Here is a 25,186-nt window from a genome sequence, read left to right as displayed (position 1 = left end):
CAATTAGTAAAAACAGCCTATGTCAAAGATATCATGAATACTAATTATACAAGTTCGAATTATATTCTATGAATATGTTAACAGCATTTTATGGAGATGGGAGATAACCTGACCAATCCTATTCTGCACTGCAGGTGGCGTACAGAAGTGCATCCCCTCCCCCCTCCGCTCGCTCGCCCTCTTTCTCTCTCTCTCTCTCTCTCTCGGCCTTGCCTCTCTGTAAGTGCAAAGATAGAGAAGGTCAATGAATAGAGAATTTGGGGAGATGGAATACATCTGAACGAGGAGGAGGAGTCTGGATATAAATGCAAGGGATATGGGAGGGGGATAGAAAGTGAAACCGAAAGTGAATAGAACATATTAACGCAGTCCTGACTCCTGAGGAAACTTCTGCTACATGTACCCTCCACTGTGTACCTACCTTCTAATGAAACCTACAGCTCTGAATATGTATTAAGGTTCTATTAAACAATACTGTACTTCTACTAAAATGATGATTAAACAGAATCTTCCTCACTATTAATTTAAACTGTGATTTAAATAATTAAAATTGGATTCTTCAGAGAAGCGATTTAAATCATGATTTAAATAAATTTGATTTAAATCAAATCAACCCTGCTGGAAACACTAATTGTGGACACCTAAATCAGGAGTGGGAAACCTCTTTCCCCCACAAGGGCCACGTTCCTTTCCAGTGAACGTCCCCGGAACTACATGCCAGAGACAGTTGTCCTGCTCTGCAAAACGTGGGAGGCGTAAAAGCTAAAGTGAGCACGGCCATCCCTCTCTCTCTCATACACAAAGATGCATTCATATACATTCACACATCACACCCATTCTCACACATAACACACAGGAACAAACCCTGGGTTCCAACTCTGGGTTCCAACTCCTCCTCTTGCTTGTTGGAGGAGAGACAAGCCAGAGTTCCAGGTTTGAATGTCATGCAGGGATGGAGTACCTTTGAATCCAAGGACGGGAGTATCCCTGGGTGGTTTAGCTACTCCCACTGGCAGGAGGAGCTAAGCAGGAACGATTGAGCTGTGTGAACGAGCACACTGGCTCATTCACAGTAACCTAGAGTTTAAAATGCAACTTGGGTTACTGTTGTATGCAAACTGGACCTCAGTAATTTTTAGGCCAAACTTAGGGAAGCTAAAATGCAGTTTGGGGTGTTCTGGGAGGAACACTTCCATGGAGGCTCAGGTGTCAGCTGTGAGCCGGACAGCGCTGTATCAACTCCATCTGATACGGCGGCTGCGCCCCTTCCTTCCCGACCATCTGCTCCCATCGGTAGTACATGCCCTGGTCTCCTCTCGTTTAGACTACTGTAATGCGCTCTACGTGGGGTTATCCTTGAAGACGGTTCGGAAACTGCAGCTGGTACAGAACGCGGCAGCTCGCCTGATTAAAGGCAGCCTCCGGCGAGACCACATCACTCCAGTGCTGAAGGAGTTGCACTGGTTACCAGTTGTTTTCCGGGCCAAATTCAAGGTGTTGGTTTTGACCTTTAAAACCCTATATGGTTCCGGCCCAGCCTATCTTAAGGAGCGCCTCCAGCAGCACCAGACAGGCCGCTTAACAAGATCAGCCTCGGATGGCCTTCTCTCTGTCCCATCAGCCAGGACAGCTAGACTGGTGGGGACGAGGGAGAGGGCCTTTTCTGTGGTGGCCCCCACTCTGTGGAACTCCCTCCCTAGGGAACTCCGTCATGCCCCCTCTTTAATGAGCTTCCGTCGTGCATTAAAAACGTTGTTGTTCAGGCAGGCATTTGGGGTGGGTTAGGGTATTTTAGAAAATGTTTTTATTGTAGAATTTTATTGTTTTAAACTGTTTTTATTGTATGTTGTATATCGCCCAGAGTGGCTGGGTGACCAGCCAGATGGGCGATTAATAAATTTAATAATAAATAAATAAATAAAAAAGCGAACATACCTTTGTTTCCATATTGAGAAGATGCAATCCTTTGACATTTATGCCTACATACACTCGGATGACTTTATGATTACTTGAGCTTGCCTTTGTGAATACCTGTCCTGTGAAAAAAGCAGCTCCGTAGGTAGGAATCTCCCAGCAGTTCTGCAAAAACATGCGCTGCAGGTGATGCATCTCTTTACTCACACCCTCACTAGTACTGAGATTCTGGAAATACAAGTTGACATTTCAACAGAAGATACAGTTTTAACTTCCATTTGGATGGAGTTTCTTTCGGCAGGATAAAATGACAGGCATACATTGCTTAAGGACGTTGTGATGTTATGCATTTTATAGAAATACATACAAAATTATAAGAAATTCAGAACAGATATGAGTTGTACTATTGATGTTAATAGAATTAAAGCAAGAATAAATGGATCATGACGTTAAATTTTCAGCAGCATAAATTGTGCCTAAGTCCAAAGATAAAACAAAAGATGTTGACTTATCTCAATACATTTGCAGTAAGAATGCAAGAAAAGCCCTGCTGAAGCTAAACCAAGGCCTATCTAGTCTATCATTCTGTTTCCCACCGTGGCCTAACAGATGCCTATGGGAAGCCTACAAAAAGGACATGAGGGCAATAGTCCTCTCCCACAGTTGTTTCCCAGCAACTGGTATTCGGATGCACAGTGTCCCTGATCCTAGAGGTAACATCATAACCAGTAGCCATTAATAGCCTAATCCTCCCAAGAATTTGTCTAATCCCATTTAAAGCCATTTAAACTTGTAGCCATTACCACATCTTGTGATAGCAAATCCATAGGTTAACTATGCACTGTGTGAAGTAGAACTTCCTATTATCTGTCCTGGATCTCCCACCGTTCAGTTTCGCTGGATGATCCTGGGTTCTAGAATTATAAGACTGGGACAGAACATTCTCGGAGAAAAATGTCTTCTCTACCTTCTCGACACCATACATAATTTACTAACCTCTATCCTATATCCCTAAGCCTATCCCCCCACCTTTTTCCTAAACTAAACTAAAATGCCCCAGACTTTGTAACCTTTCATCCCAGGGGAGTTGATCCAGCCCCCTGATAATTGTGGTTGCCCTTTTCTGCACCTTTTCCAGTTCTACAATAACCTTTTTGTTATGTCCAGCCTGAACAGTACACAGTCTTCCAAGTGTGGCACTCAATTTTGTTTTAAAATAACTTAAATTCAGTACAACTGCCAAGGATACCCTGTTTCAAGGCAAAATATACTTTCAATCTCTTATCTTTAAAAACAAATTATACACTAATATCAGTGACTCAACAATCAGCATTTAGACGATTCTGTCTGCATTATATTTTTGTTGAGTTAATATTTCCAGAAAATTAATGACATTTTTAAGGATTAGGTTTCCGGAAATTATGTTGCTGTTAAAATGCCTTACCTTATACTCATGAAGTATTCGGTTTGTCCAGTGGGGTGCCTTACTTTTTAATTTGGTGACTGGTACTACAGATCTTAAGTTTTCTTCACTGGAAATAAAAGTCAAACATTTAACTATTTTTACAAAACTTAACAGACATAGGCCCTGTTCTGAGGCATATTGGGGAAGGGTGGTTAGGCTAACCATGGTCCATGGTAGTTACCATTAACCACTGCGATTGCTACTGCCACACGTGGAGGTAACCATGTTCCACAGACTAACTATTCTCTAACCACCCTCTCTCCTGTAGGAATCTGCAGTCCTCCAGATGGATGGCCATGCATCCCAACAGCCTTTGTGCTGTCAGCCATTTTGGTGCTTGGTGCTGTCAGCCATTTTGGTGCTCAGTGGCTACTCCTTCTTTGGCTGCTCTTGCCGTGGAGCTCTAATAATCTTGCAGCAAGTGGTTAGTGAATGCAGTTAGTCAGTGGTTAATAAACCACCCTAGTTGGGATAGATGCCTGTTTAGACATCATGCTAAGCCAACATGGTTAGTTCAAAACTCCTAACTATCATGGCTTAGCGTGATGTTTGAACAGGGGCCATATGTGCAGAGAGAGAGAGGCTACATGCATAGTACAGTATGTGATAATCCATCTTGCTTATCAAGTGGTTACTGAACTAATATCAGCTTTGATATTAGTCAAAGTCAGCTTTGACTGTACTTCTCACAATCAGCAACAGCCCCAAACACAAAATACACTTTTGCAGAGTCTTTTCTGAATACTTTCATTTTTAAAGCAAACTGAATATCAATAACTAAAATACACTCACTTTAGGAAGCCCTGCTTGTGTTTTTTGCTTTCATAATTTCCATAGACTATTTGCAGCAGCAGACTTGCAAGTGTTATCAGCTTGGCATCAGGTGAGGTATAGAAACCCTTCAGCAAATTGTATCTGGCCTCATCAAATAGGATAAGAATAGCCAGTGGATCCTCAATCTGTAAACATAGCAAATAATATTTTTATTTGTATTAAAAATATACCATCATTAATACTATAGTTAGATGACAAAATTGAGGTGTTAAATTTTCCTTTGAAATACACAAACCATGTTCGTTGTGCTTGATAGCAAATCAGTGCATTATTTATCTAAATTTCAAGCTTACTCCATCTGTAAGGCTCAGGGCAGTTAGCAATTATTTAAAACAACAATAAATTTTAAAATCATATTAAAATGCTTGAACATGAAAAATACTAAAACCCATTGCTTAGCCCCAGTTACCTCACATTATCACCAATACTAACCATTTGAATCTGTCCAAGGTAAACCATGAACATTTTTACTGATAAATAATAAAAGGCTCATATTTCTATCCATGATTAGTAAACAAAAAACTAAAAAACAATTGTCTTTCTATTATTATTAGGGCTGATTAACTGAATGGGATAAATAACAACAAAAGACTTCTGGAATCAGAATTCTTAAAGGCCTCACAATTGCACAGACATACCCACCTGGTTTTTCATGCACCAAATTTTGATGGAGAAAAACCCTGAGGCTGCAATCCTCTACACACTTCCCTGGAAGTCAGTCTACAGAACTCAGTAGGATTTACTTTTTAGTAGACATCCTCAGAATTGCACTGTTAAGGGTAAGATTCTTCTTCCAGTTTTAGAAATCTAATTCACTTTTCAGAGTGAAACTATTATGGCCTTCCTTTTAATAACAACAATCACAGGTAACTGAAGTGTGACAGCAGCGTTAAAGGAGATACATCTTTTAAATCTAGATCTTCCATGATACTAATAAATTATCTTTGAGCCATGTTTGCTCTGATATGTTTCACACACCTTCATTGAAGCCAGCAGTATGTACATTGATTTAAAAATAAATTATTTCTTCATAAATGTAACTATATAAAAACCATAAGTTGTGAAAGTCACAGTTTTTAAAGGGGAAGGAACTTAACACCCCTTGGATCTGAACAGGGAACTGAAGAGGTGAAAGTACAAAAAAATGATTATTTGTTAAGAGTCAGGGCACTCTAAGACAAGACTAAGGGCACAATCCTATGCATGTTTAGATGGAAATAAGCTCCTACAATTCCCATGGCTGGCTGGGGAATGCTGGGAATTGTGGGAGTTTTTCCATCTAAATATGCATAGGAATGCACCTTTAAAATATTTAATTAGCGAACAGCATTAGTAGCCACTAATTTCAGTACTGTCTTTTCCTAGGGTCTTCTTTGAATTCCGTTGTGTCCTACATGGGAAAAAAAGTTCTAGTATGTTCTACCTTCATATGATACTTTTATTCTAAGAAGTTATTGCATCCATTTTTAGAGATCACCTGGAAAATGAATTCTTAAAGCAATTTCTGGAGAACTCAGTACAATATTATAATAGAATTATTATACTGGCCTATGATTACAGATGCTGGTTTTGAACCTCTGTTTGATAGTAGAACATATAATGCCAACCTTTTTTTCAACATCTAGGGGAAGTCTCACATCCCTCCTCAGGAAAAGCTGGGGAGTTTCCCTTTGAGGATCCAGGTTTGTCAATTCATTGAGTATTTCAGGCCAGTCACGCACATGCTGCAGAGGCTTGTGATATGGCTTCAGCTGGAGACCTATCCAACAACAGCTCTTTATTTTAAATAAATGCAAAAAAGACAACATGATACATATCAAGTATGTGTGAATGCTGTACCATACAGAGTTTAATTGGTAGAAAGGGTGATTTTTAAAAGCTAAATCTCATAAATATACACATAATGATAATTTTGTGAATCTGTATGGTATTACCAATATCCACCCTACTCATGAAAAAGTAAGGCTATGTAGGGCACTTTACAACTATCCTAAAAATGGAGAACTAAAAGCACGAAGTTAGCTTTTTAACAGGTTTTTGGCTTGAAAGAAATAGACACTAACAGCACAATCATATATGTCTGTCTGTCTACCTACTCAGGTGTATGTCCCACTGTGTTCAACAGAGGTTACTCCTAGGTAAGTGGGACTGCAGATTTAAAATGCCAATAAGGAGCTCCCAATCACTTCAAAATCTAAGGAAAGGCATTAGACATATCAAGCAATGCACTGTGTTTGATATCTCCTCCTACCCATCTTAAAAGAAGACTGGACCATCTGTTGTGAAGCGATAGAAAGAGAGGCCATCCAGATACCTCCTAACCTGAACAGACTGCCACAGTAATAATGCTGTCCAAAGACAGAAATTTCACATTAGTGATAGTCTGTCTGCAATTTTCCGGTGTTCCACTTATTTTATTGGAAGATAAAAGCAACATTTCAAAAATTCCATGCATGTATATTGAATATGTTCAAAAATTATTTTCAGATTTAAATCTAAATCCTAAATACTCTGTGTGCAATACAATTACAGTGATTTTCTAGAAGCTCCAGCTCTTCCTCTCCCCTTGAAAGCAATGCCAATAAAGCTGGTCCCATTTCAGTTTTCAGTGCTTCCATAACTTAATAAGGATTCAAATCCACATCTCCCCCGCCCCCTTTTGAATAATTAATATAGCACTTCTAACATGAAATTTTGTAAGTGTTTTGCACTCACAACAGGGCTGAGCAGGTTAGTATTCCCATTTGACAGAAATAACAGCTTTTCCCACAAATTCTCAGAGTATGTCTGTGGTAGAGGTACTTGAATCAAAATCTCCCCAGGCCAAGTTGAATGTCCAAAATACGTGTTATGGGGAAATTGTGTGGGAATGTCTAACCTTCATCTCCTCAGTAATATATATATGAAAAAAAATGTGATGTGATCAAATGAAGATTTCCCTGTTCCCACAAGTGGCAGTCAATGAAACTGAGTGGAGATGGGGAAACATGATCATGGTTTCCTCACATCATGTGGTTTTTCAACTACATGTTACTGGGGAGATGGGGATAAGTTGGGCCTAAATGCATTCACAGGAACAAGTACCTTTGTCCAGTTACCTCTTAAAAGAAGGTTCTCTTAAGTGACAGTTCCTCCGGCTGAAGAAACAGTAATAAAGGTGCCAAAAGAAAATGGTAGAAATATACTTCTTTAGGTGTATTCATCTTCCAAAAAATAAAACAATCTTAAGGTATGAGGTTTTTAATTACTTACTAAGGTTTTCAGAACAGATCCAAATAGTGAAGTACTGCTGTGTTTCTTGAGAAAGACGCATTCCTTCCATTATCTGTTGCACACTAGTGTTGTTTCCATGCTTCAACTCCACAGAGCGGTATGACCCATCCATTCGGTAAATTCGCACTTTTTCATACTATAGAAAATATTGAAAGTAGGGGTCCACAAGGATTGCCTGGTCTTGGTAATAAGCAAGTCAAAATTTGTGGCCTGCCCCTCTCCAACTGGGGAAGGTGTAAGGACTGATCTCTTAAGCACCCCTGTAGTGCAGTTCAAGATCACAGATCTCATGAACTAACAACAGGACAGGCTCATGTTAAAAAGAAAAAGGAAAGCATATTCAGATAGAATCCTGAACTGGAATCTAGACATTTACACTGTTTCCAGTTCTACTGCGCAAAATCTTGTTTCCTGTAGGACACCCATTAAAATAACTCTGAGAAGAAAACAGAATATTTCAGAAGGTCATGATGGATCAGAAATTAGATTAAAATGAGAACGATAAAATCTAATTGATGACATCATACATTTATGGCCTTGCCATAGAATCAAGCACTTAAATTATAGTCACTACACATGAGATTAATGCTTGCTTTTTAATTCTTTGCTTTTTAATACCTTTCTAAATTGTAAAAATATGGTCATTGAAATATCTGAAAGGTTAATGCATACTTGTTTATTCATGGCCTCTTTCAGTAAATTAGCTGTTTTTTCCCACTCGTTTTGTTTGTTCTCTTCGCAGACATTCAGAGGAGTTCTTCCTTGTTGATCAGTAATATGCTACAAATAGAAATAAGACAACTTAGGACATATAGTTTTCTAAATACAACACAGGAGCCTGACTAATACTGAGTCAGATCTTTAGTCCATCTAGCTCAGTATTGCTTATGCTGACAGGCAGCAGTTCTGGAGGATTTCAAATAGACGTCCTTTCCAGCCCTATGTGGATATGTCAAGGATTGTACCTCGGGCCTTTTGCATACAAAGCATGTGCTCTACCACTCAGCTACAGCCCATCTGGCAAGTATGCAACATCCACCCTCCCCTTCTTGGAAAACATTCTTCACTTTTCAGTGGCAGATGGCAGTCTCCACTTTTGGGCTGTGCTTTCCTAACTCAGCAAAAAAAACCCCAAAAACCCTGAATCATGCCCATTAATTAGGAAATTAACGTTTAAGAGCACTTCCACTTATAGTGTTTTGTGGGTGATCAGTGCTCTGAACTGGAGTGCATCCCTTGCAATCAGAGTACTGTTCAAAATGCTAATCATAGTGCCAGTCATTGCTAGTAAAAAAAAAAAAAAACAGTAGTAGGTCTCAACCACTGCAATAGGAATTGCTTCTTCTTTGAAGTAGTTTCTGTTGTGCTTCTTTTTTGCAATGCTGTCACTGTTCACAGTGATATCAAGAAGGACCTTATTTTTTATGTTGTGCAACTGGAGGTATAAGGCATGTTCAAAGGCAGAATTTAACTGTATAAGAAACCAAGATTGCAATTATAACGGCATCTTACTCTGTCAATTTCTGGATGGTTTAGGAGAATCTGAACAATATCAGCATGCCCTCCCCCAGAAGCAAAATGAAGAGGAGAGCTAAGCTGTCCATTCAGCAGGTTTGGATTGCACTTTCCTTTCTCTAACAGCATTCCAGTGGCTTCAACTTTTCCATACCTATGCAGAGAGCAAACACAAGATAAGATTTCATATGGTTTATGAAATAGTTTCCATATATACATGAAAGAAATGAAACTTGTTAAATAATTTTAGTTCAGGACAAGTGACTGCAAAACTAACAGCTTTCTTGAATAAATGCATCCCCCACAAACCCCCCCCCCACACACCTCTAGGATACTCCCTACCACCCACCAGCATACCTTTTTTTTTTCTGGGAAGGCTGGGCATGCCTCAGACTAAAGCACAGGGCTGCAGCTACCCATGATTTTTATTTTCTAAGAATGTATCTGGACCCCATTGAAAATAAAGATATCCCTGGATACTGGTGCTTTGCTTTGTAGCATGCCAGCCTCCCAGTTAAAAAAAAAGAGTAAAACAACTATTTAAAAAAACATTAGGAGGGACAGGGAGCCTGGTGGATGTGAAGGGAGGAGCCTGCTGGCACAATGATTCCCATTGACACCATGCTGGGGATCCCAGTACTATGAGAAATTAAAGGTGGGCTTTGCCCACATTGCAAAGTTTTCTTCAAGTTGAATACTGTTAATCCACATAGATTGGCAGCCATTTATTTATATGGAAGAAAGTAAATAACTGCATTTCATTTCGGAGCGGGTGAAACCTGCTCCTGGTGATCCCAGCATCTAAAGTGTGCTTGAGATTGTGCTCTTTCCCATGTTTGTCCTAGATTGCATCCTACAGTCTATTTCTTGGCCATACTAGAGTATGACTGAAATCTGAAAGCAGGGTTTTATATACATGGATAATTTTAATTATGAACAATCCCCATTTTTAAAGGTCATTTGCAAAGTTACTGCACTCACCAACATGCATAATGGATAGGTGCCCAGTGGTCACTGTCCAGCTGGTTAACTGAAAAGTTTTCATCTAGAAGTTGACTCAATAATTCAGAATCGCCTTCACAAGCACTACGATGAAGAGGAAAATCATCAACCCACTGACGTTCTCTAGGGAAAAAATGCAAGAAGATACAGTATTTTAACATCTTATACAACTGCCCCATTGAAAGCATCCTGAAGATAAGGTTCTAGTGACATGTGCAAGATAGTAAATGCGCTCTCTTCCTTTCCAATAATGCACTTGAACAAACTGAACTTTAAGCCTATTCTGTACTTCACAGACCTATTGCACTGAGGGGGAAGTTAAAAGGCTGTTCACAGCTTTGACTGTGGTTATAGCCACTTTCCCCTCACCCAAGGTACATAAGAGCTTTAGCCACTCTGGGAACAACAAAATAAAGAAATAAATAAAGCTGAACGGTGGCCTGATTTTGTAAAAAAAAAAAAAAAGAAGTAAGTAAATAAAATCTTTAAAATGTATCTGGGCCTCAGAGAGCAAATGGAACAAGGAAGTTAAAAAAAATACAAATACAAATGAATAACAAAAAAAACTACAGTACTTGTCTTCCATGACACTGCTCATGCTGCGTTGCCACTTTTCACGTTTTGGAATCTGTATTTTTGAATAGTCTGGGGCTCCAAGTCCAAAATACGGATTTATAACCACTTTGTCAACCTGGAAATATCATGTAATAAAATATTTGGCTCAAAGTGCACACTAAGGGATATTAAAATCTAACTCTGATATCCATTCATAATTCTCTCCTCTTACCCTATTGGTGTACTGAAGATCGGAGCCAAATAAAGGGTTGTAGATGCATATGTCTGCCTTCTCAAGTGCCAGCATTTTACTTTTGATTTCTAATGCAGTATATCCCATGTGAAGAGAGCTCTCTGTCTGCCCAGGTTCAACAGCATATGCAGGGTTTGTGACATTTGTTTTAATCCGCTCTAAGGGAGATGGCCTGAATAAAGCTGGGATTGAATGTGACTGTGAATGCCGTTCTTCTAACCATCTGCAGAATAGAATGGACAAGGCTCAATAGCACTGTTCATGTTATTGGAGTTTAGCAATTAATTAGCATATCATAATGTAACATTATATACACTAGGACAAATGCTTAGGATCAGAATATAAAACATTTTGGCCTTGATCCAGCTAAAGTTAGTAAAAAGGATACTATCCTATACACAGTCATTTATTTAAGGTTAAGCCCAATTAAACTTATTGGGGTTTGCTCCTATCTAAACACTGGGTTGTAAGTCCCTCTGAACTAATTAAATAAGTTAGTCATGAGTATTTATTTATTTATTTATTATATTTATATCCCACCTTTCTTCCATCATGGAACTCGAGGTGACTACATGTGGTTCCCAGGTAGTCTCACCTCCAAGCACTGACCAGACCCAAACCTGCTTAGCTTCAGCAAGGTGCTACCTCATGTGTCTTCAGACTATGCCTTGGGATCCTACTGTTTCCACTAGGACTTGGTCACATTTAATCTTTGATGGATTAGCGGGCCCAATTCTGTGCAAGGAATTTCATGTGCTGGGAGTCTGAGATTTTCTCATTCCCTTCAACAAGGACCAAAGCAACTGGTAAGCACAATGAAAAATGCTATGAAGTGTGTGGAAGAAATTTGTACATAGAAAAAGAATGGGAAACCACTGCACTCTTGATGGTCTGATTTGTGAGCCCTCTATGCATAATTCAGGCTTTAAAACTGCAAGTTTAATGCATAAGAGGCTAAAAATTCAGCTTTACTGACTATAAGACTTCATAATGCACACTGTTCTTGATAGACCTTAATACTTTGAAAATCTGAATATTAAGTGCTGCAAATTGTGAAAATGAATTAAGTTCTCTTTGCTGACAGAAAATGGAGGTTAAAGTCCTGCATATTTCCATGTAACATTATTCAATTAAAATAATATCACTGTACTACAGAAATTACTTATTTATAAAACACCCTCTGTAAAAATAGCTTGCTATGGTATAACAATTATTTAAGGATACATCTAAGTATTTCTGGATGCTTGTAAACTCAGGAAATTTATTCATGTCTGCTCAGAAGTAAGTCCCATTGAGTTCAGTGGGGCTTACTGTCAAGTAAGCTGATACAGGATTGCAGCCAAATATAGCAAAACTCTTGATGACAAACAAAATCATAAGCCACTTGGGCTTGTTTTAAAATAACAAATGGGAAAGTATGATGTTTATTTGAAATATTATGATAATGTCTTAAGAAAACTTAAAATATCTAATTATTTAGTGTCAGTTCAGTTTATTTTTTAAAAGTCAAGTAGTTCTACTAAAACATTCCTTACTTATCCAAGTAAATTAACATTCTAGCTGTAACTGTAGCAAAGTGAGAACTGGATTCACTGCAGACCCTCATGATGTCTTGTAAGCAGTAGAAAACTGGGCATCCAGGACTGTATGTATATTTTGTATTATCTACAAAGGAAAGGAGAATTTTAAAAGCCTAAAAAACCAATCCCTTCCACTCCATTATAAAATTTTAGCTGTATAGTATTACATTTTGTTTTTGTATTCCTATGCCCCCAAGTACTTTTTCCTTCTTCGTGGTCTCTGTAACTCACACACATGGGGTTCTGTGCCTATACAGAACATCATTCAGATCATTCTAGAGTTTCCTGATTTTTAGTTGGTGCCCCCCTTCTCTCTCCATGCTCAAGGACATGGCCCCACTATTCCTGCTCAGGCAAGGCATGAGTCTGCAACAATCCAAATTGCCCATTATGTTGTTTTATTAACACTGAGAACATTGTTACGTTACTTAAGTACGTGATCTACAACATCCAAAGTTCCTATGTGTGCAGTTCTGCAAATGTTATATATATATGAGGTTGGATCAAGATCTTGGTGCATGAACTGGGCTGGTGGAAGGTGACTTCCTCACCCCTTCCTCCCCAAAGCAGCCCCTCCAGTCCCCAGAAAATGCTACACAAAGGGTTGGGAGACCCTGCTGAATAGGGTGAGCTGTGGTGTGGTGGAGGGAAGGGTAAATCCCCCCAAATCGGGCAGAGGCACTTTCCATGAGCAGAATCCTTCTGTCAATGGAAGGCAGATGCTGGATTCAACCCATGGTACCTGCTAACAATGCCTAGCGCCGATCTACAAACCCTAGATGAGTTCCAAGATTTTTAAAGAAAAAAACTCTGATCTCAACAGGGGCTATGGTAAATCACCAAAAATGCATAAGTGGTCACTTGATTCACCTACTATGGAAGAAGTCAATAGTTATTGTTAGCTGAGGATTTTATTATCTTATTGGGTAAATCGACAATCCAACTTTCAGCCACTAAACTAAAAGTGGGACAAATAGCACTGTTTTAACATTCTGGAGGACATATAGAGGCAGGTGGATTTCTCCTGCCTTAAAAATACTGAGCTCGATCCAGATGTACTCATACTTGAAGTAGTATTAAAATCAATACTATTAATTGATTATTAAATTAATCAATTAATTAAAATCAATGAGATATGTTAGTCAAGTCTAAGTTGTATTCATTGCAATGGTCTACTCTTAGGTATGACTAAATCTGGATCCAACCTACTGAAATCTAAATCGCACTCACAAATTCTTTATGGAGAAGAAATCTAAAGGGTTTGCATATCTGTAGATCTCAAGTAATTTCAGAATGTGATCATACTTGGGACTCCAAGATCCCACCTACAGTACTTCTGATGGCTGAGAGTGGCATATTATAACTTGTTAATTTGCAAGTCCATCTACACATTTCATTATTGAATTATGATTGCAGGTCTATTTTATGCCATAAACAAAAGGCTGTTTATTAGAGCAAAATCAATTTAGTTCATTGATTTATACATCATGGCTGCAAAGGGATACACAGGTGGTCCAACTGTATGATGTTTCATCTGATAATTTTTCCAGTTCCAGGGCAGTCACAGCCAAACATGAATCAGAAGGAAGGGCATGAGATATTTATGTTCAGAAAAGCCTTGGCTCTTCTGCCAAATTTGAAGACTGAATCATCCTCTAATAGAGAAATTAGAAGATGCTTCAATCTTCCTGTCAGGATAGGGAGAAAGGATGACTGCTCCACTGGTAAAGCAGTGTTGTTCATGAGGGCAACATAATGTTGTTCATGAGGGCAAGAGGCAATGTTTGTGAAGACAATTGTGGAAGCTTATGCTAATTTTTTAAAATCCTCTATTCCACATGTAAATGAAGGGTAAGTTAAACTTGACACCCACATTCCAAAAAAGGAATGAGGAAATACCGCTAGAGCATTTACATAAATTCATGCTCTTAAAATAAGAGGTAGTATAAAGGCCAAATCTTTTCTTTTTTAAATAACCAACAATGGACTAATACAGTTATGAATTTTAATGTTGTGCTGTATCAGATGTTTGATATATATTTTTCTTTCATAGGACATAGAACATGTGAGAAAGGATATAGAGGTTCCATTCTTGATGCTTCTTCCAGGAGTAGCCCTCAATGGAACTGAATGATATGGAATTAGGATTACAGGATTCATGTACATTTTAAGGGAAACTATAGTGACTTCTAAATATGTGCAACTTTAACTTTTATATTTTAATTTTACCTTTGACAACTGTTGGTACAACAAAAAGAGATGCATCCTTGCCTGTCTTCTCACCATCAAGAGGGAATGTCTTCATTAACAGAACTCGTTTCCCTGTATATAACAACAATAAAGCTTTTGATAATTAAATAGCTGAAATTAATCTCTTCCTCATCATCTGCCTTTCTTGCTAAGACACAATATATTGAAAACTAGGTGGATTGGCCTGGGAGTTGGTGGTTCTACAGTTCTGGATGGGATTACAGTCCCGTTGAAGGTTCAGCTATGCATGTTGGAGTACTGATGAATCTGTCATTACTCCTGGATTCTCAAGTGGGTGTTATGACCAGGAATAACCAAGTACCTGAGTCTTTTACCAGCTTTGATTGGTGTGTCAGCAATGGCACCTCTTAGTTGATAATGGCCTGGCCCCTGTGACACATACTTTGGTAACCCGTAGGCTGGGTTACTGTAACAGAATCTATATAGGGATGTCTTTGAAGATTGTCTTGAAGCTTCCATTACTGCAAATGGTAGCCATCTATTTGATTATAAGAGTGAATGGCAGGGAACATATTACATCTGTGTTATAACAACTGTATTTATTACCTGTTAGTTTTCAGGCACAATACAGAATGCTGATTTTAAACTTTAAATGGTCTAGGTTGTCAAAGGAGGCACCTTTTTCTGTACCAGTCTCCCCATACATCAGGATGTTTGCGGGTTTGCTCTAGATCAGATCAGCAGGGAAGAGAGGCAGGCCTTTCTCAGCAGGAGAGCTCTCTCTCCAGAACCCCCTCCCTTAACCATACTAAGAACCTCCTCACCTTCCAAAAACAAGATGTTTCTATTCCAGCAAACATTCAGACAATAAGAAAGATTGTTGTTTTAGCTGTGTTGAGTGCCATGACTATGAGCCAGGATATAAGGGGGGGGGGGCAGATAATTGTCCAATTTTTTAATTTTATTTTAGAGATGAGTTCCTGATTTATGACTGTTTACAAGAAAAACCACAGTGCAAGCAGAAAAAAACTATTATTACCTTTAATACCTTGATTTCCTGGTGAAATTGGTTTGGTGGTTTCTAGTATGTAATCCAAAACGCTTTGGGTTACATCACTGCCCCCTTGAAGTTTAGTTTCCAATAACATTTTCCTTCTCTTCTTCTTATGTCCTTCAATGGGAACTTCAAGCAACAAAATCTTGTAATAATCAAATTTAACATTAATTAAACACGAAGTTCCACATCTGTATTGAAAGGATAACATTTTAATCTGAATACATGCTGGACCTGCAGTCGAGTACATAGGATGATATATACTAATGCACACACACTTTACTTTGCATGAATGCCATAATGATGCCAGAGGCAGATACTGTCAGCAAAAATGTTTAGGCTCATATGTAAGTTTTTAAATCAAAATTTAAGTCCATTTATGTATTGAATAGCCTGTGTAACAAGAAATATCTAGAAGCACAAAAAGAACACAATACATTATTTAAAATGTGTTTACATGGAAGTGCTTTTCTGAATGCATAGCAGAAGCATTTGCTGCTATGAAACTTTTGTTGAACTAAAATATTGTTGCATTATACTTTGACTACTTACATTCAGTTACAGAATATTTTTGTGTTAGTAAGGCACAATGCTTATTCTGATGCAAATTCATGCACTTGCTTTAGTTTTGGTATTTTAAAACCCTTGGGTGTAAAACAGAATGTCAACTAACAATTAACATGGGCTTGAATTTATTAAATAGCTATACAATAAAGCATTTATTTATTAATTATATTGTTAGTCCATTCAGTAACAAAAAAAAGTTTTCTAGGTGGATTACATGACAAAAGAATAAAAACAGCACACCACAAGAACAATAATAATCAGCACAGGATATACAATATAAAATTTATTTATTTATTCATTCATTCATTCATTTTCTTAATCGCCCATCTGGCTGATCACCCGGCCACTCTGGGCGATGTACAACAGTGCAATTTAAAACAGTAAAATTATACATTAAAACGTTATTTAAAAATACCCTAACCCATCCCAAATGCCTGCCTGAATAACCACGTTTTCAGTGCATGGTGGAAGCTCATTAGAGAGGGGGCATGGCAGAGTTCCCTAGGGAGGGAGTTCCACAGAGTGGGGGCCACCACAGAGAAGGCCCTCTCCCTTGTCCTCACCAGCCTAGCTATCCTGGCTGATGGGACAGAGAGAAGGCCATCCGAAGTTGCTCTTGTTAAGCTGCCTGTCTGGTGTTGCTGGAGGCGCTCCTTGAGATAGGCTGGGCCAGAACCATATAGCGTTTTAAAGGTCAAAACCAACACCTTGAATTTGGCCCAGAAAACAACTGGTAACCAGTGCAACTCCTTCAGCACCGGAGTGATGTGATCTCGCCAGCGGCTGCCTTTAATCAGGCGAGCAGCCGCATTCTGCACCTGCTGCAGCAGTCATTACAAACAGTCATTCAAGCACTCTATGGGAAAATCTAGAATCTAAAATGCCTGGGAGAAAAGGAATGTATTTGCCGGCTACCAGAAACATAACAGTGTGGGCACCAGGTGAGCTTCCTTAGAGAGGACATTCCACATGTGGGGACTACAACTGAGAAGGTCTTCTCTCGTAGACGACTTCCTAACATCATTTGGTGGGGGTGCCCAGAGGAAAGCTTCCTAAGATGACTGAAGGGTCTGGGCAGGTACACATGGGAGGAGATGTTATTTTAAGTACTCTAGCCCCAAGCCATTTAGGGCTTTAAAGGTCAACACCAACACTTGAACTGGGCCTGGAAATGGACTGGAAGCCAGTGCAGCACTGGCAGCACATGGTTGTATCAACCAGTCCCAGTTAGTAGCCTAGCAGCTCTATTTTGGATTAACTGAAGGTTTCAAACTATTTTTTAAAGGTAGCCCATGTACAATGCATTGCAGTAATCCAAACAGGAGGTCACCCAAACAAGGATAACTGTTGCTGGGCTACCTCTGTCCAGATAGGGTCACAGATGGTTTATCAGCCAAAATTGATAAAAGGTGCTCCTAGCCACTAAGGCCACCCATGCCTCAATGATATATTCAAGAGCACCTCCAGACTGTGCAAGCCCCTCCGAACAGGCTGAACAGCATTCAACTCTCATGCCCCCACTGGAGGAATACTTATCAGAGGATCTAGAGCCCCCAGAGCCAGATGTCCCCAGGGAACAGGCTGCTTCAGGGGATCCTGGGGCTGACCAAGAAGATCCTGGCCCTGGGAGGAGATGGCATTGGGGCTACCTCCATTTGATATGTGGAGGATTCCACTTCTGATTTGGAGGTGGATGTCACGCTACTGCCTAGCCCCCAGGAATGCCAGCATCTAAATATAGAGAGGTCAGGCAAAGAAGTCCCCACTTACAAGACAGAGTTCCTTGTGAGTAAAGGGCAACTCATGAGCAAGGCTCTCTTAATGAATAAGACCTCTTCCAGAGCACCTCCGATGATCTTCAGCTGAGCCCTGGGTGGTGTTCAGGGAGCTCAGCCTTAAAAGCCTCAGTCAGGGATTTGCTAGAACAATATATCTGCATTGGCTCCAGGCCCTATTTGTGTATCCCCTGACTGCCTAGCAATCTACACTGGCTCCTCCAGTGCTTGGCCTATCTTCAGATCTGCCTTTAGAATTGACCCTGCCTGGCTACCTTCTTCTCTGCCTGAGCCCTATCTGCTCAGAGTTTGGACTGCCTTCTGACCTTGCCTTATGGCAGCTTGCTCCCTTGGCTTGGCTCCACCTCAAAAAGGACATCTACTGAGCAGCTAAGCCACTCATTAACTGTATCTCTCTCTTGCCTAGATTAAGCTTCAGTTTACTTGCCCTCATCCAGTCCATTACTCTGCTCAAGTACCGATTCAGCACATCTATTGCCTTACCTGGGTTACATGAAAAGGAGAGTAAAGTTAAGTGTCATCTGCCTATTGCTGACACCTCAGCTCATATTCCCAGACAACCTTCCCAGAGCCGTCACATAGATGTTAAATAGCATGAGAGATAAAATCAAGCCCTGCAGAACCCTGTGGCATAATTGCCATGGAACAGAGCAGTAATCTCTAGCACCACCTTTTAGAAACTGCCATCCAAGTAGGAGGGCACTAAAACAGTGCCCTCAAATGAGACAGCCAATCCAGAAGGATACTGTTGTCAATGGTATCAAAAGCTGCTGAGAGGTTCAATAGAATGAGCAGGGTTACACTCCCTTTGTGCCTCTCGGCAAAGGTCGTTCCACGGGGAGACTGAGGCAGTTTCTATCCCAAAATGGGATCAAAAGCTGGATTAAAAACTGGACAAACAAATTTGCACTGCTAATTTCAAGGCATTCACTCTAGACCAGTTCTATTATCTTCATTCAGAAGCAATTATTCTAGAATTTAATATTATGTGAGCACAAACACTCACCCATACAAAGCACAAAAATTTTAAACAGATTTTCAGAATCCTTTTCATGGCATGGCATGGTATCATTACACATCCTGTGACAGAAAGAACAGGCTGCACTATCATGTGAGTGCCACATTCCTGGTATTTGCTCCATGATAATTCTTTATTGCTAACTTCCTGCTTATAAAGACTTGACTAAAATTTCAGTGACCACATAGCAATAAAATAAATAATAGAATTCCAGCAATATTATACCAGATATGGATAACTGTGAAGGGTGTTTTATAAATTATAAATTTATACATCTATTCTCCCTTTAATATTCTGATTAGTATTAATGGCATAGTGAGCAGCAGTGGGATCATCAAACCATATATTGTAGCTGCTGAAACAGTTGGGAAATATTTAGTAGCAACTCGCTTGATGATAATCACCTTGTACCTATCACAGGATAGCATTAGAATCCAGAAGTGCAATGTTGCAACGCGGCTGATGAGGAACAATTTCTTATGCAGATGTCATATTACAGTGAGAAAATCACCATGTGTAAAGCAATCTTTGTTCTCAGAGTATTTCCTGAGTTTCCATCTGCACCTGAGTGTACCCTGGGTATATCTAGGACTGTCTGTCTGTCTGTCTATCTATCTATTTCATTTATTTATTTCATTTCTATACTGCCCAATAGCCGAAGCTCTCTGGGCGGTTCACAAAAATTAAAACCAAACAACACACAGTAGATATAATTGCCTATAATTACACAATCTCCCTCCATTTAATACATATTCAACTCACCCCCCCTAAAAAATAAACATGATTTTACCTCATATGATTTGGCACGATATTCACGAGAATTCAGGCTTGCAGCATTCTTTGGACGAATTACAGCCACATAAGCTTCAGTTATAATTTCTGGGTTTCCCATGGCTTGTTATTTGTTACTGGGGGGAAAAAATAAACAGAAAACAAAAATTAAATGAAGAGAACAAGTTTTCAAAAACCAGATATGGCTTCATGTTCCCCAAAAAACACATTAGCCATATATGTTTTCCCTAATTTAAATTATGCTAGTCATTATTTGAATAAACAAAGCAAATCTGTATTTGTGTTTTGAGCAGTGTGAAGATCAGCCTGAAAATTCAAAAACAGTTTTTAATGACACCATTGCATAGATATATTTGTATAAAGGACAAGGAAAGATTAAAATAGCCTACAAGGAAATGACTAATAATGTGATACTCAAAACATGCCCACCAACACACTGAGAGTGGTGTGTGTATAGGCCCTGCTGATCAGGAAGCACACATGCAAAAGTGTGGTTTCTGAGGCTGGAGCAGTGTTTAGCTTCTGCATTTATGCTTGCAGTTTGCAACAGCTGACTGGTAACTAGGTGCACAGAGCTGGGGAGATTATATTATATTACATGGAACTTAACTTGCATTGTAATCAGCAAGGTTAACTGTCATGTGATATATTCAGTTATCAGGTTTTAAGTTTCCAAGGTGAAAAATAATGATACTCATAAGACTAGAAGTACATGTCTACTCAGAAGTAAGCCCATTTAGTTCAATGGGACTTACTCCCAGCTATGTGTGTATAGGATTGGATTGAAAATTAAATATTTTCATAAAAGATGCAACATTTTCTATAGAAACAATAACACTTCTATATCTGGTAACTATCAATCCAACGACAAAACAATCTCTTCCCCTTAATTTCTGCTTCTGTCTTCACCACTCTAGCTGAGAATCCTGTTTAATTTTTATTACCACGGATTTTATGAAAATGTAAAATCTAAAACTGGTATTTTATTGATACTCTTCCTAAATATACTAAAACATATATTTTTAACAACCATGGAGGTGAGACAGTTGTAAAAATTACTGACTTCTTAATCCATAATGCATTTAAATTGATTCCAGAACTGTTAGACTGTTGCAGAAAAAACAGCAGTTTTGCAACACCATCAAGACGAACACAATAATTATAGCGTAAGTCCCATGGGCTTGAGTCCACTTCATCAGATATTATTCCAAGTTACAGGTACATATACTGAAATGCAGAGTTTAGATACTGATCATTATCTTATTAACAATGGCCATTCACACAACAGTTGTTGGGTGATAACACAGACAATTAGCATTGGTGAGCTAATTAACTCATGTGATATACACATACAAAAAATGCTTTGTCTTTATTCATGCCACAGGAGAAAGAGTTGAACCTCTTGATGAACTTCAGTTCAGCAGTTTCACAATGCAATCTTCCTTTGAAGTCCCTTTGCTCTCAAATGTCCACTTTAAGGTTAGTGATGGTTCCTCCTGGGAGGTTAAAATGTTCTCCCACTAGTTTTGAATATTGTCATTTCTGATGTCAGATTTGTTTCCATTTCTTCTTTTCTTTAGACAGTGGACTGTTTGTCCTATGTAAAATAACTTTGTCCTATGCAGAATGCACAAGGGCTTTGCTGACAGATGATGGCATATGTCACACTGGAAGAGGAGCAGGTGGAATACATTATTTGGTGCTGTAATCATGTTACTGGGGACAGAGTTGGCATCTGGATCAGCCACAGGGTCTCGTTCTTGTATCTATATCTCTGTTATGTGGCCTGTTGCTGCTGCTGAGTAGCTATATTGGGCGGGGGGGGGGGTGCTGTCTGTGAGCAAGTACAGGCCTACCATCCAAGGCCTGTGAGAGGGAAGTGTCATTGTCCAGGATGGGTTGTAGGTTATACCTGATGATACATCTGAGTAGTTTTAGCTGGGAAATGTAGGCAACAATAAGTGGTGTTCTGTTGTTTTCTGGGTCGTTCCTGTACTAGATTATTTCTAGGTACCAGTCTGATTTATCTGTTTTCTCACTGCACTGGGTGGGTATTGTAGTCTGAGAAATACCTTACGTAAATCTATAAGTTGTAAGCATCTGTCCAACAAGTCTGAATGGATGGGGTTGTACTGAAGGGCTTAGCTTAGACAATAGGTTTTGAGGTGTCTTTTGGGTGGAAGCTATACATGTATGTATGTGTAGCATTAACTGATTTCTCTTATAAGGTGGTGCTTATATGTCCATTATGTAGTTGCACAGTAGTGTCAAGAAAGCAAACCTCTTGCATGGACTGGTCTAGGCTCGGGTTGACAGTGGGGTGAAAGTTATTGAAGTCCTAGTGGAACTTTGCCAGGGCCTCCTGTCCATGAGTCCAGACACTAAAGATGTCATCAGTGTATCTCAGGTAGAGGCTTTTGGGGACATGAGCTAAGAAAGCATTGTTCTAAGTCAGCCATGAAGATCTTGGCATACTGTGGGACCATGTGAGTACCCATGGCAGTACCACTGATCAGAAGACATATGTTGTCCTCCACACCTGAAATAATTGTGACTAAGTACAAAATGGCAGAATTTGGTGGCTAGATATGCTGTAGCATTGCCAGGGAAAATATTTTTGATTACTTGTAATCCATCTTGGTGGGGTATGTTGGTGTAAAGGACCTCAACATCCTTGGTAGTAGAATAGTGATTTGGGGGAGATAGTCAGTGTTTCCTCAGGAAGTCAGTAGTATCCTGAATATAACTTAGGAGTATTGGTGGCTGGCATATGATCTGAGAATGGCATCCATATAGCCAGACACCCCAAATGTGATAGTACTGATGACAGAGATAATGGGTGCCCAGGTTTGCCTGGTTCATGTACCGTGGGTAGCAGGAAGAAGACTCATAGAACAGTAGGGTTGGAAGGGGCCTACAAGGCCATCGAGTCCAGATTCCGGCTGAACATCAGGAAAAATTTCCTGACTGTTAGAGCAATACGACAATGGAACCAATTACCTAGGGAGGTGGTGGGCTCTCCCACACTCGAGGCGTTCAAGGCGAGGCTGGACAGCCATCTGTCGGGGATGCTCTGACTTGGATTCCTGCATTGGGCAGGGGGTTGGACTCGATGGCCTTGTGGGCCCCTTCCAACCCTACTATTCTATGATTCTATGAGTCCAACCCCCTGCTCAATGCAGGAATCCAAGTCAGAGCATCCCTTACAGATGGCTGTCCAGCTTCGTCTTGAATGCCTCCAGCGTGGGAGAGCCCACTACCTCCCTAGGTAATTGGTTCCATTGTTATATTGCTCTAACAGTCAGGAAGGTTTTCCTGATGTTCAGCCGGAATCTGGCTTCCTGTAACTTGAGCCCATTATTCCATGTCCTGCGCTCTGGGAGTGTTCAACACCAGCTTCCTGAAAAGGTCAGGCTGCTGCTGGGGGCCCATGGATGAGTTAAATGTATCTCTAGTCCACTTTCTAAGCTCTTATGAGATGGGTAGGAATGGGGAAGGTGGACTGTAGAAGTGAGCAAGAGAAATACTTGCAGGCGTACAGGGAGACAGCTTGCCTAAGTGGGGCAACCCTTAAAATCTCTCGCTTGGGAGTGCAGACTATAGAAACCTAATGTGTAGGTCCAGTCCAGATTCCCACAATCACAAGATCACAACCTTGTTCTCTGTATTAATTAATCTGGGATAATAACCATCCCATGATTCTATGGCGCTCCACTGTTAAGCGTGCACTGAAAGCATAACCATATCCTATCATTTGGGCATCTTAATAGCAGGTATGACAGATGTCACAATACCCACAATCAGCATCACAGAAAGTACTATTACTTATTGTATTTATTAATGTAGAATAACTACCAACCCTATTCCCATATTCAGAAACGTTACTGAAATAGAGTTCTAACTCCATTGGAAGCTGTGCATTGCAAAGAAAAAAAGGACCCTTTAATTTCCTTAATTATGAGGACAGACTGGTAATGGTTCAGTGCCACCCATCCTGCCATGTTAACTCAGAAACAAGGGCCAATTTATAAATACATCAGGCTCCAATGGTAAGAATTTCCAGAGGGGTAGCCCTGTGAGTTGCAGCAAAACCAGAGTCTTATGGTGGTAAGGCATATGCTCATGGCATATGCTTTGGTGGATTAAAGCTCTAGTCCATAAAAAATTACGTCACAATAAATCGCCCAGTCTTTAAGGTGTCACAAGACTTTTCGTTGTTTAGACTCCAGGGATAAAACTTTCCCTAGACTGTACCACTTCAGGTTGCAGGTGTGGGATCACATAAGTAAATAAATAACCTCATCTTGCAGATACAAAATTAGCATGTCAGGAAGAAGGGGTAAGTTCAACTTTCTCCTCCTGGACATACTATTTTTCTACGAGCAAGGAGAAATTTGTTTTCTCCCATAGGAAAGCATTCAAACATGCACCCCCTCACCCGCAATCTGAAGTGGTACAGTTCTTTACCGTTGCACTGTATGCCTCAGGTTAGTCGCCCTCAGAGTCCCACTGAATTCATGGGGACTTTCTCCCGAAGTTAAGTGCGCGCAGGCCAGTTGCCTCAGTGGGCAAGCAAGTAACCTGAGGCAGAGAGAATTAAAGGCGGGAAAAAGGAGACCGACGTGCCTTGGCTTTGAAAAGCCTCGCCTTTTCTTACCGCGCAGCCTTGAGGATCTCTTCCTCCACGGGGAGCCGCGCATCGTCCAGCCCCACCCCGGGGTTTAGCTTCTCTCCGTCGGCGCTCCGCCCAGCTTCCCTCCGCCCTGAGCCGGCGGCAGATCCGCTTCCCGTGCGGCTCCGGCTGCCGATGAGTTTCCGGGTCGGAGGCCTGATTGCTTGTTGCCGTCGTTGTGTTGTTGGCCGCCGGAGGAGCGAGCGGCGGGCTTCGGCTTCTTCTTCTTCTTCTTGTGGTGGCGGTGCTGCTGGTTACGAGATGCTTCGGCTCGAAGTGGGACCGTGAGGGGAGCGGGGCGAGGGGGACAAAGGCTCTCTGAGGGGAGCCGCCGAGGGGGTGCGCGAGCTGAACAGAAGCACCGGGGAGAGCTCCGCCGTCGAAGCCGAACAAAGGGGCCGGAGAGAGGCGAGCGAGTGGGGGCTCGCCTGAGTGCTGCCCGCCCTGATTATCTCGTCCCGACTCATTCCGAGTGGGCACTTCTCCATATTTCTGAGGGGGACATCTGCCGCGCCTAACCCCCGTGCCCTCGGTGGGGGGCGGGTGGGTGAAAAAGAGGAGTGGTGTTATTACGGGCAAGGGCCCGCAATTACCTCAGGACGGCCGCTGGGTGGATGGATGGAAGCGCCGCCTGTGTGAAGACGAGGCACCGGGAGGAAGCGGGGAGCGACCCTGTGAGGAACCG

At 40.6% G+C, this 25,186-nt stretch overlaps 2 protein-coding genes and 1 long non-coding RNA gene across 17 annotated transcripts in view; 2 read left to right on the top strand and 1 right to left on the bottom strand.

Moving 5' to 3' along the window:
- Positions 1–14,760, top strand: part of LOC146345007 (uncharacterized) — a 36,567-nt gene extending 21,807 nt beyond the window's left edge. The window contains exon 3 of the long non-coding RNA XR_014792397.1: positions 14,445–14,760. This is a non-coding gene — a long non-coding RNA (uncharacterized LOC146345007). The remainder of the gene's footprint in view (positions 1–14,444) is intronic.
- KRIT1 (KRIT1 ankyrin repeat containing) overlaps positions 1–24,594 on the bottom strand; it is a 27,970-nt gene extending 3,376 nt beyond the window's left edge. The window contains exons 1-15 of one of the 8 annotated variants that reach the window (XM_084858873.1): positions 24,456–24,594; positions 19,828–19,945; positions 15,642–15,801; positions 14,621–14,734; positions 12,347–12,476; positions 10,791–11,034; positions 10,579–10,694; positions 9,983–10,126; positions 8,999–9,155; positions 8,159–8,266; positions 7,466–7,622; positions 5,821–5,972; positions 4,172–4,338; positions 3,359–3,446; positions 1,936–2,142 (exon numbers count right to left, since the gene is read on the bottom strand). In XM_084858873.1, the coding sequence (XP_084714999.1) occupies positions 1,936–2,142; positions 3,359–3,446; positions 4,172–4,338; positions 5,821–5,972; positions 7,466–7,622; positions 8,159–8,266; positions 8,999–9,155; positions 9,983–10,126; positions 10,579–10,694; positions 10,791–11,034; positions 12,347–12,476; positions 14,621–14,734; positions 15,642–15,801; positions 19,828–19,929 (2,046 nt within the window). In that variant the 5' untranslated portion in view covers positions 19,930–19,945; positions 24,456–24,594. Of the gene's footprint in view, positions 1–1,935; positions 2,143–3,358; positions 3,447–4,171; positions 4,339–5,820; positions 5,973–7,465; positions 7,623–8,158; positions 8,267–8,998; positions 9,156–9,982; positions 10,127–10,578; positions 10,695–10,790; positions 11,035–12,346; positions 12,477–14,620; positions 14,735–15,641; positions 16,553–19,827; positions 19,946–24,455 lie in introns of those variants that run through there. The other 7 variants (XM_084858876.1, XM_084858878.1, XM_084858872.1 and 4 more) reach the window with 7 other exon arrangements.
- Positions 24,306–25,186, top strand: part of ANKIB1 (ankyrin repeat and IBR domain containing 1) — a 123,828-nt gene continuing 122,947 nt past the window's right edge. For 5 of the 8 annotated variants that reach the window (XM_084858869.1, XM_084858868.1, XM_084858865.1 and 2 more), the window contains exon 1: positions 24,306–25,186. The gene's annotated coding sequence lies outside the window, so the exon portion shown is untranslated. The other 3 variants (XM_084858862.1, XM_084858863.1, XM_084858864.1) reach the window with 3 other exon arrangements.

This window comes from Heloderma suspectum, chromosome 5 (genome assembly GCF_057233095.1).
Source record: "Heloderma suspectum isolate Gila_16-S chromosome 5, 16-S_ref, whole genome shotgun sequence".
Classification (NCBI taxonomy): Eukaryota; Metazoa; Chordata; class Lepidosauria; order Squamata; family Helodermatidae; genus Heloderma; species Heloderma suspectum.
This window is presented reverse-complemented; position numbering and strand designations above follow the sequence as displayed.